Source organism: Schistocerca serialis, chromosome 1 (genome assembly GCF_023864345.2).
Source record: "Schistocerca serialis cubense isolate TAMUIC-IGC-003099 chromosome 1, iqSchSeri2.2, whole genome shotgun sequence".
NCBI lineage: Eukaryota > Metazoa > Arthropoda > Insecta > Orthoptera > Acrididae > Schistocerca > Schistocerca serialis.
The window spans coordinates 121,182,750-121,197,422 of record NC_064638.1 but is presented as its reverse complement, the minus strand read 5'-3'; the positions used below and the strand labels follow the sequence as shown (position 1 = coordinate 121,197,422).

The 14,673-nt window shown below is 38.6% G+C and overlaps 1 protein-coding gene across 1 annotated transcript in view; it reads right to left on the bottom strand.

The window, feature by feature from the left end:
• Positions 1-10,944: 10,944 nt before the first annotated feature.
• The window catches only part of LOC126463818 (aldo-keto reductase family 1 member A1-like), a 135,753-nt gene continuing 132,024 nt past the window's right edge, over positions 10,945-14,673 (bottom strand). Inside the window, exon 7 of the mRNA XM_050096190.1 lies at positions 10,945-11,168. Coding sequence (XP_049952147.1) covers positions 11,126-11,168 — 43 coding nt within the window. The 3' untranslated portion in view covers positions 10,945-11,125. The remainder of the gene's footprint in view (positions 11,169-14,673) is intronic.

The following is a 14,673-nucleotide window of genomic DNA, read 5'->3' as shown; positions in this document are numbered from 1 at the left end:
TTGTTACATTAGAAGCAAATAATAATACAAAACTTAATGAAGTATATATTTATATATCAATATTATTGGCTATGTCAGTTACACTGGGCATTGCTAGCCACAGATCTTCAGACAAGCATGTTGCCGAACACAATGGACAGTTCATTAAATGCTTTGTTGTTTGTCCTTTTCCACATTCACACATAAGCGATTAGCATAGGAAGTTCCACTTTACTCTTTTCGTCTCCAGTGGTATCCATGTTGATTCTGTCTCTTCATGTTGAGGTAGAAGTTAGAAGCCTGTCTACAATATACTACTGTCTGTCATACTATTTTACAGTCAGTACTGGTACTTTCCATCTTGCTAATTGGAATTTTCAGTCCTTGAATCTAGCTAATCAGATATTATGTAGAAGGAGTGGTTAATGAGATATATCCAGTTTTCTTCTCAGTTGGTGGAGATTCCCAATTTCTTGCTTTATGTTAGACTATCTGCTATCTGTGGCTGTGCCCAGATACCAATAGCTTTGTTGCAATGAGTTATTGTATGTAAAGTTACACTACTTCCAATGACGTCAGCTTCCCCAATGTGACTGCCTGTTCCGCTAAGCAGAGCTTCCCAAGCTGACCCAATGCACAGTGCATCAGCATGCACAGTGTTGCAGCCGAGCAGAGTGTACACACGGGCAGTGGCAGGAGTGTGCATCTACGCATTGTGCTATTTAAGTAGCTACACATTATACAGTATGTATATCATGCAACAACTAGTGTGGAAGTATGGATTAAACACACTGAAAATTGTACAAGCATTGCGTTCATTACTTTGAATTTTATCACACAGCACATATCAACCAATAAAAGCATTTTTACACACATGATAAAGTTCTAAAATCAAAGGGCAAATAGCCTTTTCAAAGAGTAAATATTTTTCGCTAATTCACATAATATTGTACTACAAACATTCTAAAGCAGCCTATGTTCTTCCTTAGGATTAAAGCAATGTCCATACCAAATTTCAACAAAATCAGCTCATTGGGTTAGCCATGAAAATGTAACAGGCATAGTTAATCTGCCATTTATTCTATTAGTATGGGTAAAACTTTTAATTGCAATTTTTTTCTGTAACACAGCTGTGATGAAATAAAGCCTATATGGTGATGGTCAAGGTACCCATGAAAACCCCATGAAAAGATTAGCACATTTGAACAGAGAGGCAGATATGGTGGTTTTAGATAAAACTTTAATCTTTTTTTCCATGATCTGACTTTGATGAAATAAAGCCTTTACAGTGCCTCAAGGTATAATCATGTTACCTGTGGAAACTGCATGAAAATTAGTCTTGTAGTTTTGGAGATTAGCATGTTCAGACAGGCAGACAAGACAGTTTTAGTAAAACATTAAATCATGATGTATTTTTTATTCCATGATCAGATTTTGATAAACTAAAACCTACATGGTGCTGCAAGCTATGATCAAGTTACATGCAAAAATTCCAAGAAAATTCACCAAGAACTTCTGGAGAAGAGAGTTCAAATAGTCAGACATGACAATTTTACAGATTTATTATTAGTATAAAAGATGCAAGATGGTTGAATACCTTTGCTCCAGGGCACAATTCCACCCCAAACCCTCCACAATGAACATATTATTTCCAAGATCTTTAAAGATATTTGTGCTAGATATACAGTTATCTACTTTCCACAATATTCTTATTGCTTGCTTCTGCTTACTAAATACTTTCTTTACTTTAGCTGCATTGCCTCAGAAGATAATTTATAAGGCAACAGGGGATACATGCAAAATTAACCAACACTCTTGTCTTTATGAGAACACAGTAAAAGATACTTCTAAGAGCAAAATATGATGAACTGAGAATTTTGGGTAGCTTATTTGTGTTGACACCATTAACTTGTTATGCAAGTGGACCTCAGTGAATTTTATATAAGACATTTCATTTAGGATATGACCATTAAGATCTACTACGGGTGGTAGCAGTTCTTTCTTGCTTGTTTTAAATTGCATATTATGGGTTATTATAAGATTATGACTAAAATTGTTTTGTGTGTGTCAGCTGTACACCTGTACCATCTGAGTTGTGTCTGCCCCATCTGAGTTGTGTCTGGTAAGGTTCTGTTTGGATCTTTGATTAGCATGTTTGTGTCATCAGCAAACATTCTATCTATTTATCTGTATCAGGATCCCGCTCCAGCTATTGCTGGGTCTGAGTGCTGACGAGTCCTCTCCATTTGGCTTGGTCCTCCCACCACTTTTCTTCCTCCACTTGCTTCCAGGTCACACCTCTCCTTTCCACTGATCATAATCTCACTCCCATTTTCCACCATGTTCTTGGGTGGCCTCCAGGTCTTTTCCCATCCATCTTTAGTCCTTCCATAATTTTGGGGAGTCCCTGCCCACACATCCTCTTAACATGCCCATACCATCTTAGTCTCTTTTTTTCAATTTCTTCTCTCATACTTTCTTGTTTAAGGTCCTTTCTGATATGTACATTCCTTAGCCTGTCCATTCTTGTTTTTCCCTTAACTGCTCTGAGAAATTTCATTTCCCCTGCTTGCAGTCTGCTCCAGTCCCTTTCTGTCATTGTCCATGTTTCTCCTCCATAGGTGACAATAGGGAAGTAATAACTATTATACATAAGGAGTTTTGCTTTTTCTGAAGCTTCCTTATTCCAAATCAGGTTTTTTATTGTTTGTTAGAAATTGCCTCCCTTCTGTAACCTCCTATTAATTTTGTTGGTTATTCTTCCATCGCTAGATATTTCGCTCCCTAAATAAGTGAAACTGTCTACCACTTTGAGGGGTTCTCCATTCAAAGTAATATTTCCGTTGATCCCTTTGCTCTTCCAAAAACCATTACTTCACTCTTATCTCTATTTATTTTTAATCCATACCTTTTCATTGTTTCCTTCCACACATCAAGTTGTAACTGTACATCTACCTCTTTATCGCACCAAATTACCACATCATCTGCAAAAATCATCTTTTTGTCTTTTTCTTTTACAATATCTTTAACTGTCCTATTCATTCCCTCCATCACAACATTAAAAAGTGCAGGAGATAGAATACTACCTTGTTTAAGTCCTTGTCTTATTTTGAAGTACTCAGAGTTCCCCAATGATGTTCTAATTCTACAACTGTGTCCTTTGTACATTGTCTTTATTACATTAATGTATCCATCTTCTATATCTATTTTCTTCATTTCTTCCCAGAGTCTTTTCCTGTTAGCTGAGTCATATGCCTTTCCTATGTCTATGGAAACCATTATCACCCTTTTGTTATACTCCCAACTATTTTCCATCGGTTGGCAGATAGAAAATATCAGGTCAATTGTGCTTCTTCCTTTCCTAAACCCACGCTGTTCTTCACTCAGCTCCTTTTCTATCTTTTCACTTATCAGATTTAGTAAAATTCTTTCAAAAATCTTGGCTGTATGACTCATAAGGGTTATTCCTCTGTAGTTTTTGCAAAGTCTTTTATTGCCTTTTTTGAAGATGGGAACAATGTTTCCTCTTCTTCAATCATCAAGTATTGTACTATTCCTCCACACACTTGATAGTACTCTATGCATCCACTGCATTCCCACTGGGCCTGCTACTCTTATCATGTCTTCTGATATTTCATCAGGTCCTGGGGCTTTCCCCCCATTCATCTTCTTCACAGCTATGTCCATTTCTTCCTGTGTAATTTGTCCTAATTCTGCTTCCCAACTTCTCTCCATTTCTCCATTATTTGTTGTTTCCTCGTGTACCTGCTCCTCAGCATTTAACAGTTTCTTAAAATGTTCTTTCCAGAGATCTTTTATATTTCCTGGATCTTCAGTCACAGTACCATCCTCTGTTTCCATCTTTACTGGTACTTCAGAAGTCTTCCTTTTATTTTTCATCATTTTTTAGAACTTTTCTTATTGCTCTTCACATCTTCTTCAATTTTTTTTGTAAACTCTTCCCATGCCTTTTTCTTTGCTGTTTCGACTATTTCTTTGCACTTCTTCTTTTCCTCTATATATCAGTTATTGTCCTCATCATTTTTAGTTTTCCACCACTTTCTCCATGTTCCAGTTACACTTATAACTGCTTGGATTGTGGTATCATCCCACCAATCTGTCTGTCTTACTTTTTGCTTTCTGGATGTTCTACCACATACTTTTCATGCTGCTTTGACTGAAGTGTCTTTGAATAAACTCCATTCTTTTTCTACATCACAGAAAACTTCTTTTGGAAATTTTTGTTTGATTAATTCTCTATACTTCTCAGTACTTTCACTCTCCTTCAGTTTCCAATCCCATATCCTCATCAATTTCTTTTGTTTTATATTTTTCACACACTGATTCATGTTCCATTGTCCCACCAGTAATATATGGTCTCCTTCTGCACCCACACTTGAAATTACCTTTGCATTTGTTACTTTCTCTTCCTATCCCCTATCTACTATAATACAATCAGTTACACTCTTGGTTTTCCATCCCAACTGTATCTGGTGATATCATGACTTTCTCTCTTCATATACCAGCTGTTCGCTATTTTCATTCCATTCCTCTGGCACAAATCCAGGAGACTTTCCCCTTCTTTGTTTTTGCCTCCATATCCAAAACATCCCAACACTTGCTCAAATCCCTTTCTGTCTTTACCTACCTGTGCATTAAAATCTCCCATCACTATATTAGCACTCTCTATATGGTTCTCTAATTCATTTTCAAAGTCTATCTTCTCTTCTTCACTACATCCCACTTGAGGTGCATAAATCTGGATAACTTTTAGTGTTTCTTTTTGAAATCTCAGGTTTAAGATTATGATCCTGTCTGATATATATCTCACACTTTCAATACAGCTTTGTACATTCTTATTCACCAACACTGCCACACCTTTTCTTCTAAACCTGTTATTCCCACTCCCGTACAGTTTTCCTCCTCCTCTCAAATTCTTCTCACCTTTTCCCTTCCACTTCGTTTTGCTTAATCCCAAAATATCTAACTTTCTTTCTGTTGGTACATCTGTCATTTCTTCCATTTTTCCATTGAGGGTTAATATATTAAGGGTGCCAATATTTAGGTTATTTTTTAGTCAATTTGGTTTCATCTTCTTGTACTGATGAATATCATCAGGTGTCCCATAATTCGCACCAGTACTTGAGGAAGCAGTGGAGTCAAATACTGAGTGGTTCGTACCAAGATTTTTCTGTGTCTTGAAAGCAATGTATGATGACTTTCCTACTGGCTTGCTGGGCCTAACGCAAGAAAGGATTTCTGTTGGGATTGTCTCCCTTAGCCTTTGGAGTTTCTCCTCCGCCACAAGGCAGTGGTTCCCTTCTCATTTAATCCACAGAAAGGAAGGTTGCCTCATCTGCCAGCTACGCCGTTCCGAAGTCTTTCTTCTCCGCTGTTGCTGCCATTAAGGTCTTCACCCGTAACCCTGGGCATGGGTTCCATGTTATACCCCACAGGATTAGGTCCTTGCCTGAACTCAGCCATCCTATCACTCTGGCCTACTGAAGTGTAGGATGCCCACTCCCACGACGTGGACATGCCAGACAGGAATTACCCAGTGGAGAAATAGGGAAGGGGACCCTACCTCCCTGGAGCCGGGTTAATGATTGTATATGGTGCCACAATCAAACATTTTAGATTTTTTTTTATATAACTAAGGGACCAAACTGCTGAGGTCATTCGTCCTTAGACTTACAGTAAACTAACTTATGCTAAGAACAACACACACCCATGCCCAAGGGAGGACTCGAACCTCCAGCGGGAGGGGCAATGCAATCTGTGACATGGCGCCTCAAACCACATGGCCACTCTGTGTGGCTGTAGTTATTCAATCATACTTTGAAGTCACTGGAAGATGCTTCGACTCCTCTGTTTGTGAACAGCTTGCTTTCTGTAATACATTTTGTCTGACTGTTAGTTTGATAGTCTGCTCTATGTTATGAAAGTTAATTTGCACCCATGCAAGAAGTATGTCATTAACATCATTTTAGTTTCCCCAATATAATTTTGTAAAGCACAAAAACAGAAGCTGTGGCAAGGTTCCAAGAATAAACCAGACAACTTTTGTTGTTTAGCTCTTCCAGGATTTCATTCGTGAGATATTGTGTGGATTTCTGTTTCTTTTTACAAAAGGGAATACTGAGAGACAGCTAATATGCTGTCACCAGAAACACGAGTCAGTGTTCTATTATAAGTCATGTTGTCAAAAGCTTTTAAAAAGACTGGCTGGAGTAAAACTGACCTGATTTGAATGTTTTTGACATGGATTTTAATAAAGCATATTTTAGTCTGTCAGGAAATACACCCAGATAGCAATCAGAATTATTACATTTTAGTGACCTGATAAATTTTGTATTCTATTTAGTTGAATCTAATGCCTTTTGCTTGTGCATGTAGTGTCTGCAAAAGTAAATGTAATACATCCATATTTGGTGGTTTATTGGTGGGTGCAATGTTTTCTGACACTGTGAAGAAGTAATCACTGAATCTCATGACTGATTATTTCAAAGTACCAGTGTCCTGGGGACTTGATTTTATTTGCATCACTATTTCTATTTTTTTATGTTTGATGATAGTCCAAATTGTTTTTGCTTCATCCTTGTGCTGTTTCATACTTTGAGTAGAGAACTATGTTTCACTTTGTAAATAATTTAATGGAGGAAAGGAGAGAATAGGACATTTATTAACAGGATACAGAGAAGAAAACCTAAATTACTTGGACACCTAACTCAACATAACAGATTCATAAAAATCATCTCAAAATTAGAAGCAAAAAGCCTAGGGAAAATCAAGAGGCAGATCCAGAACATCTGTGTTACAAAGGTTATTATGGAATGAACAGCTGCAACTACAACCAAATGCTAAAGATGGTAGGGGATTGAAAGGAAGGCTACATCTACAAGGTGTTTCCTGTCAGATGTTGGTGATTATTATTATTACTATTATTATTAGTATTGGGGGATATAATCATATTGGTGGTAAAGGAGTTACATCACTTTACTTTCTCTTAATTAGGTAGAAGCCTCCATTTTTTTTAGGGGAAAGAGGGTGACAATCATCACTTGTATACGGTAATCTGTTTGATGTAGGGTATTTTAATTACTGGTTTGTGTGTGTGTGTGTGTGTGTGTGTGTGTGTGTGTGTGTGTGTGTGTGTGTGGACGCATCAGTTTTATCTGTGTTTATTGATGGCAAACCTGATACTAAAGGTGCTGTAGAAATATGTTTCAGGCAGTGTTTCCACACTGTCTGCCTTATAAATCTCTTCTCAGAATTCTTCCCATTTCTCTCTAAACAGAGTTGAGTCACTGTTTCTGATTCTGTGATATAGTACTTTTCTTCTATGTTCTGAAGCTAACTGGTCAGTGTACATAAGTTTCACATTTGTTCATGGACAGATAGACCACTGGTTATTGATTTTACATTTATATCCCAGAAAACAGCTGGATCTAAAAACAAACTGTTATTGGGTATTGTGCTATGTTGTTTAATACTATTAGGGGGTTTCACTATCAAAAATAATCTAAAACTGGGAACAGTAATTCTAGAAGTCCTTAACCAGAACTGTCTACAGAAAATGAATGTTGATGCTTCCACAAAAAACAACATTTTTCTGTTTATTTCCATATTACCTTGTAATACTCTAGTTGGTATACCAATAGTCTTTAATAGTGGCCTGTAAACAGTCATTATCAGTGTGAGTGTGATTGAGAAATTGAGTTTCCTTTTTGCAAAAAAAGAAAATATAGTTACATGGAAAACTTTATTTGTAACAGTTACAGAAAAATTTAAGCTATTTTCAACATAGTCACCACCAAATCTGAGACACTTGTCATGTCATGGGATGTGTCACAGAAGTCTGCCATCAGGGAATGGAACCAGGATGTGACTTAGTCCTCAGCTTTTCATCATAATCAAAGTGCTGACCAGAGGACAAGAATTTTCTGAGATACAATCAAAGCTGAAAATTGCTGGGAACAACATCAGGACTGTACAGCGGATGATCAAATAGCCCCCAGCTGAACTATCCCAAAACTATGTGCTCATCACTTTGAACCAACACAACCTGTTTGAAGTTCGTCTTGACTGGAGGTTCAATGCATCGACTGCTGCTTCATATCAGAGGTAAAGTGAGCAACCCGTGTCTCATTGCACATTGCAACCCTGTTGAGGAATTTGTAGTTATCATTATGGTACTACTGTAGAAATTTCAGTGTACACCTAAGTGATTCATTGCATGTTCTACTGTCACATTGTTTGGAACACACCTGCCACACACACTGGTACTTAGTACCAAGGATCACAATATCTGCTGAGATCCACAATGTAGAGTGACAATTCTCCATAATGTGTCGCCGCAGGACGTCCACAGGGCCATCATGATGAGAGACTGTCACCCACAGCCCTCTTCAATATGTACACTTCCACACCCTTTGGAAACCATCTGTTTGTACATGACATTTGGCCTATACACCTGACACAGATGAAACTCAGTTTCAATTAGCAGTATGTTTTAGGCATTAAGAAATTTTATCACAGATCAAACCTCGTAGACAGTGGGAAATAGAATAAGAGCTGCCATTTTCAGCCAATGCTGCATTGTTGCTGACTAAAGTCCTGTATGAATGAGTAAGTGAGCACAAAATGTATGATGTGGCAAGAAGAGCCTATTGTATTATATGAAACCGGGGACCTAGAAACGACGGACAGGCTTCGTCCCGCTGTAACCCTCAGGGATTCACAACCCCACAACAGGCCACTGCAGTCCACCCACCTCACCACCACCCCACACTGAATCCAGGGTTATTGTGTGGTTCGGCCCCCAGTGGACTCCCCCCCCCCCCTCCCCTCTGGGAACATCTCATACCAGATGAGTGTAACCCCAGTGTTTGTGTGGCAGAGTAATTATGGTGTACACATACGTGGAGACAGTATTTGTGCAGCAATCACCGACGTAGTGTAACTGAGGTGGAACAAGGGGAACCAGCCCACATTCGCCAAGGCAGATGGGAAACCACCTTAAAAACCACCCACAGGCTGGCCGGCACACCAGATCTCGACATTAATCTGCCAGGTGGATTTGTGCCGGGGACTGGCAAGCCTTCCCACTTGGGAAGCAGTGTGTCAGACCCCACAGCTAGCTGGGCAGGTTAAGCAGAGCCTAACTTGATGCACTGCTCACACCAATTATTATGGGTTGGCACAGAATTCATGACCAAATCCTAGGTAATGTTTAAGTCCAACGATGGTAAACATGTTTTCATCTGTGCACAACTACAGCCATCACAAGTTTATCATTCATGAAGTGTGTATCTGTAATAATGCAGTGTGAGGAAGCAAGAGCAATAAGAAGTAAGACAGAAATCATTGTGTAAATATTGAAGAAACAGGAGGGTCTAAAAAGTAGTGTCTGGAATAAATTTCTGGTGGTTGTAGATAAGAGTAGCAAGTTTATTGGATTCCTATCATGCATAAATGGCTCTACATTATATTGTTTTCAGTTGGTATCAAGTTATTTAAAGAACCACAATTGCAAGAAATCCTTCACTGATAGCTCCTTCCATGGATACTGACAGTAATAAAAAAAACTTTATAATAGCTAAATGTGTTGCAATGTATGCTAAAGATATGATACCTTTTGATGATGCTTCTGATAAAGGTTCCAAAGAATCGGGTAAAGAATCAATAGATCTGGGCATACATTATGGGGAATTCAGTGTTTCAAATACCATACCACATCACTAAGTAAACACGTCAAAGAAAAAGTCGATTCAATTCAAAACAGCATAATGCCTTCTGTTATTACAGAAATCATTAACAAAACATACCCTGCAATAGTTTATATCCAGATTGATTCATACAGTCAGGTACGTTATTTGATGCTTACAGTACATTACATACACACTAACTGGCCTCTTATGAATAATGTTTTATTTATAACTAAGTTCTCATATGTTAAGAAGATGGGAGTAAATATTATGAAAGAAATAGAAGAGAGGAAGGTTGATTGGAACATTTCACTGGAATTGTTGATTGGAACATTTCACTGGAATTGTTGCATAATTTTTTTGTCTCAGACCAAGGTGCCAACATAATAAAAGGTTTGAAAAGTCACAAAAGGTTTCCTTGTGCTGCTCATTATATCAACACAGCACTCAGCCGAATTTTTTTGAGACTAGTTTATTGTTAAATCATGCGCTGAACATTGCAGAAACAATAAATACTGCAAAATACAAAGAACAGTACATGAAGAAAAGTAGCCTTGTCTCATACTCAGAATCAATTTTGAAAAAAGAAGTAACAACACACCGGAGCAACGTGTTCTATGCTAGAGTCCTTACACAGTAGGATGAAGTTGCTGTTTTACTGATGGATTATTAAAGGGATATGATGATGAGTTTGCTATTAATGACAAATTTCAAAGCAAGCTTAGGCCCAGTAAACAAGATACCAGGCTAATACTAGCACGCAACTGAGTTCAGAGTCCATGTGCGCAAACCAGGAAAGCTATGACTCCAAAGGCCCTGCCCAATGTCTGCGACACTGATGCCACTTACAGCGGATTTCTCGGCCGCAAATGACTTGTCATCTGACGTACAGGAGTCAGGCAAGAATACCAAACTTACCATGTTTCAAGAACCAGCATTAGGTAAGGAATATAGGAATATCAAAATTGTTCTATGTATTGTTCTAATAGAGACTACAAAGACATGGTCAGATTACTGTATTACAGCTTGCACAGAGGTATTTAAGCAATCATTTTCCCATGCTCCATACATGAATGTAATGGGAAGAACACTAATATGGGGTACAATAGGAAGTACCTCTCCCACACACTTCATAGAAGTTTGGAGAGTATCAATGTAGATGAATTGAATGGAGTACTAGGGAAAACTGACAAATGCTGCTTTAAGATTCCCTCCACCATCCACCAATTGGTAGCTTGCAAAAGTATAGATACAGATGTAGATTTGCATCACAAAATAATTTTATTTCACAAACCTCCAAAATACAAATTTTTAAAAGGAATCACATTTTGTAAGATGTAAAAATTATGTAAGACAGAGTATATTAACAAATCTTACAAATATCCCAGACAGGCTACAACACATTTCATAGTCCATTTGTGATCCTCTTCACTCTCTCACTAGTATGGTGCACGGTACGGGTATTCAGGATGTTCGTTAATCCTGTAATGAAAAGAAATTATGCTTATCAAGACTGGCCTGTAACAATGTAAGTGTTACTACACTGTTCTATAACTTGACAAAGTAAAGTGTTTTCTAAAATTATGTGAATCATCGAAAACTTGTTTTCTCTAGTCAGCTCTGGACACAAACATATACAGAGTGACATATAGAAAGAGCTAGATTCAGAAAATCGGTGCAAAAAGGAGACTTCTGCCAATGTAAATCTGTAAGTGTAGTTTGATAGGATCTGGATTTATTCATGCTATTTAACAATACACATATAATCAACTGAACTGATGTAGTCAAAGCTTTGTTGTCCACTATCTTCATGTTATAACGAATATCACTTTATCACAGTGTAAAATCCTTTGTTATCTTGGACCACTTTATCACAGTGTAAAATCCTTTGTTATCTTGGAGCAGTCACACACCATCTGCAGTTTCAGTAATGTTGAATGTGGCATTTCAAGCTTCATTTTATACTTTCAGTGATAGCTCCAAGAAACAAGAAATGTAGGCAGTTTTTACAGGCAGGGCTGCCTGTGAAACCAGTCATGTGATTTCCAAGCTAAGCTGCAACCACTGTGCTGCATTCTACGTAGGCATGACAACCAACAAGCTATCTGTCCGCACGAACGGCCACTGACAAACTGTGGCCAAAGTAAACCACCCTGTAGCTGAACACGCTGCCAAACATTATACCCCTCATCTCAATGACTGCTTCACAGCCTGTGCCATATGGATCCTTCCCACCAACACAAGCTTTTCTGAATTGCACAGGTGGGAACTTTCCCTGCAATACATCCTACATTCCCGTAACCCTCCTGGCCTCAACCTTCGTTAGTCACTGTCGTCACCCATCCAGCCCCCTACCTGTTCCCATTCCAGCACTGCACAGCTGTCATTTCACCACCGCACCCAGTCTTTTAATTTATTTTTATTTCTCTCCTTTCCACTACTTACCCCCTCCCCCTTCCCTCTCCAGACCTTCTCTCCTTCCCTCCGTCTAAACTGCAACACTTCACTGTCCGCCACTCCCACCAAACTATCCCTCCTCCTCCCTGCTCCAGCCTCCTCCTTACCCCCACCCAGTCGCCACTCCCATCACGCACTGGTGCTGCCGCTCGCAGTGTAGTTTCAGCTCTCTGAGACTGCAGATGTGTGGGCAAGTTGCGCTTGCGTGAGTGTGTGTGTGCGCGTGTGTATGTTTGTCTACTGCCGACAAAGGGCTTAATGGCCGAAAGCCATGATTGTCTGAATCTTTTTATTGTGTCTATCATGACTCAGCACCTCCGCTATATCGTGAGAAGCAACTTTCCTTCTCTCATATTGTTACATTCCATCCTGGATTTTCCATTGTTTGATATATTCTGTACTCATTGGACTGTTCATTCCATTCAACAGATCCTGTAATTCTTCTTCAGTTTCACTGAGGATAGCAATGACATCAGCAAATCATATCACTGATATCCTTTTGCCTTGAATTGTAATCGCACTTTTGAACCTTTCTTTTATTTCCATGGTTACTTCTTTGATGCCTAGATTGAACAGTAGGGGTGAAAGACTACATCTCTCTCTTATACCATTTTCAATCTGAGCACTTTTTTCTTCACTTTACACTCTCATTGTTCTTTATAACACATCTTCCATTTTCTTTTCTTTTCTTCTGCATACTACTCTTGTCAGCAACTTTGATGCATGAGCTGTGAAGCTGACTGTGCGATAATTCTCGCACGATGCCTAGATTGAACAGTATGGGTGAAAGACTATATCCCTCTCTTACACCATTTTCAATCTGAGCACTTTTTTCTTCACTTTACACTCTCATTGTTCTTCCATTTTCTTTTCTATTCTTCTGTATACTACTCTTGTCAGCAACTTTGATGCCTGAGCTGTGAAGCTGACTGACCGATAATTCTCACACTTGTTGGCTCTTACTGTCTTCAGAATTGTATGGATGATGCATACATCATACATCCTTCAGTGATTATCAAAATTCTGGTGGAATGTTATCTATCCCTTCTACCTTATTTGATTTTAAGTCTTTCAGAGCTCTTCTAAATTCTGGTTCTAATACTGTATCCCCTATCTCTTCTCTACTAACTCCTGTTTCTTCTTCTGTCATGTCATCAGATGTCCTCCCCTCATACAGACCCTCCAGTGTTCTCTTTCCACTTATCTGCTTCCTCTCCTCTGCATATAACAATGGAATTCCCATTACAATCTTAATGTTATTGCTCTTGCTTTTAATTTCACTGAAGATTGTTTTGACTTTTGTATATACCGAGTCAGTCCCTCTGACAATCATTTCTCTTTTGATTTCTTCACTTTTTCCTGCGGGCTTTCTTCATGAGGCCCTTAGCTTCCCTCCACTTCCCATTTATTTCATTCCTAAGTTACTTATATTTCTGTATTCTTGAATTTCCCTGCAAATTTTTGTACTTCCTTCTTCTATCCATCAGCTGAAATATTTACTCTGTTACCCTTGGTTTCTTTGGAGTTATGTTCCTTGTACCTGTGTTTTTCTTTCCAGATTCTATGATTTCCCTTTTTTAGAGATGTCCATTCCTCTTCAACTGATCTGAGCCATTCATCATCACAGTATCTATAGTTTCAGAGAACTTCAAGTGTACCTCTCTATTCCATAATAGGTCTGTAGCCCAGTTATTTGACCATTGATTTTTTGTGACTACTCGCTTAAGTTACAGCCTACTCTTTGTCATTACTAAATTGTAACCTGAGTCTATGTTTGCTCGTGGGTATTCCGTACAATGCAATATTTGCTTTTGGAATTTCTGCCGGACCATGATCTAATCTAACTGGAATCTTCCAGTGTCTTCAGGCCTTTCGCAACTATACCCACTCCTCTTGTGATTCTTGAACAGAATATTCACTATTACTAGCTGAAATTTATTGCAGACCTCTATAAGTCTTTCTCCTCTCTCATTTCTATTACTGGCCCCATATTCTCCTGTAACCCTTTCTTCTAACACTACCCCTACAACTGCATTCCAATCCACCTGACTATTAGATTTTCATCTTGCTTTACGTACTGAATCTATCTCTTCATCTTCTGCTTGCAACATCAGAATGTATACCTGAACTATTGTTGTTGGTGTTGGTTTACTGTCAATTTTGATGAGAACAACCCTATCACTGAACTATTCACAGTAACTCACTCTCTGCCCTACCTTCCAATCCAATATGAATCCTACTCCCAGTATACCATTTTCTGCAGCTATTGATATACATCCTACACTCATGTAACCAGAAATCCTTGTCTTCTTTCCAATTCTCCTCACTGACACACGTTATATCTAGAATTACCCTTATCATTTGTTTTCAAGAATTTATAGCCTCCCTACCACATCTAAACCTCTGACATTCCATGCCCCAATTTGTGGAAATTACCCTTTCGTTGATTATTCACTCTTTTTCTCTTGGTCACTTCCCCCTTGGCAGTCCCCTTGCAGAGATCTGAATGCGGGACTAGCCTGTTTTCTTT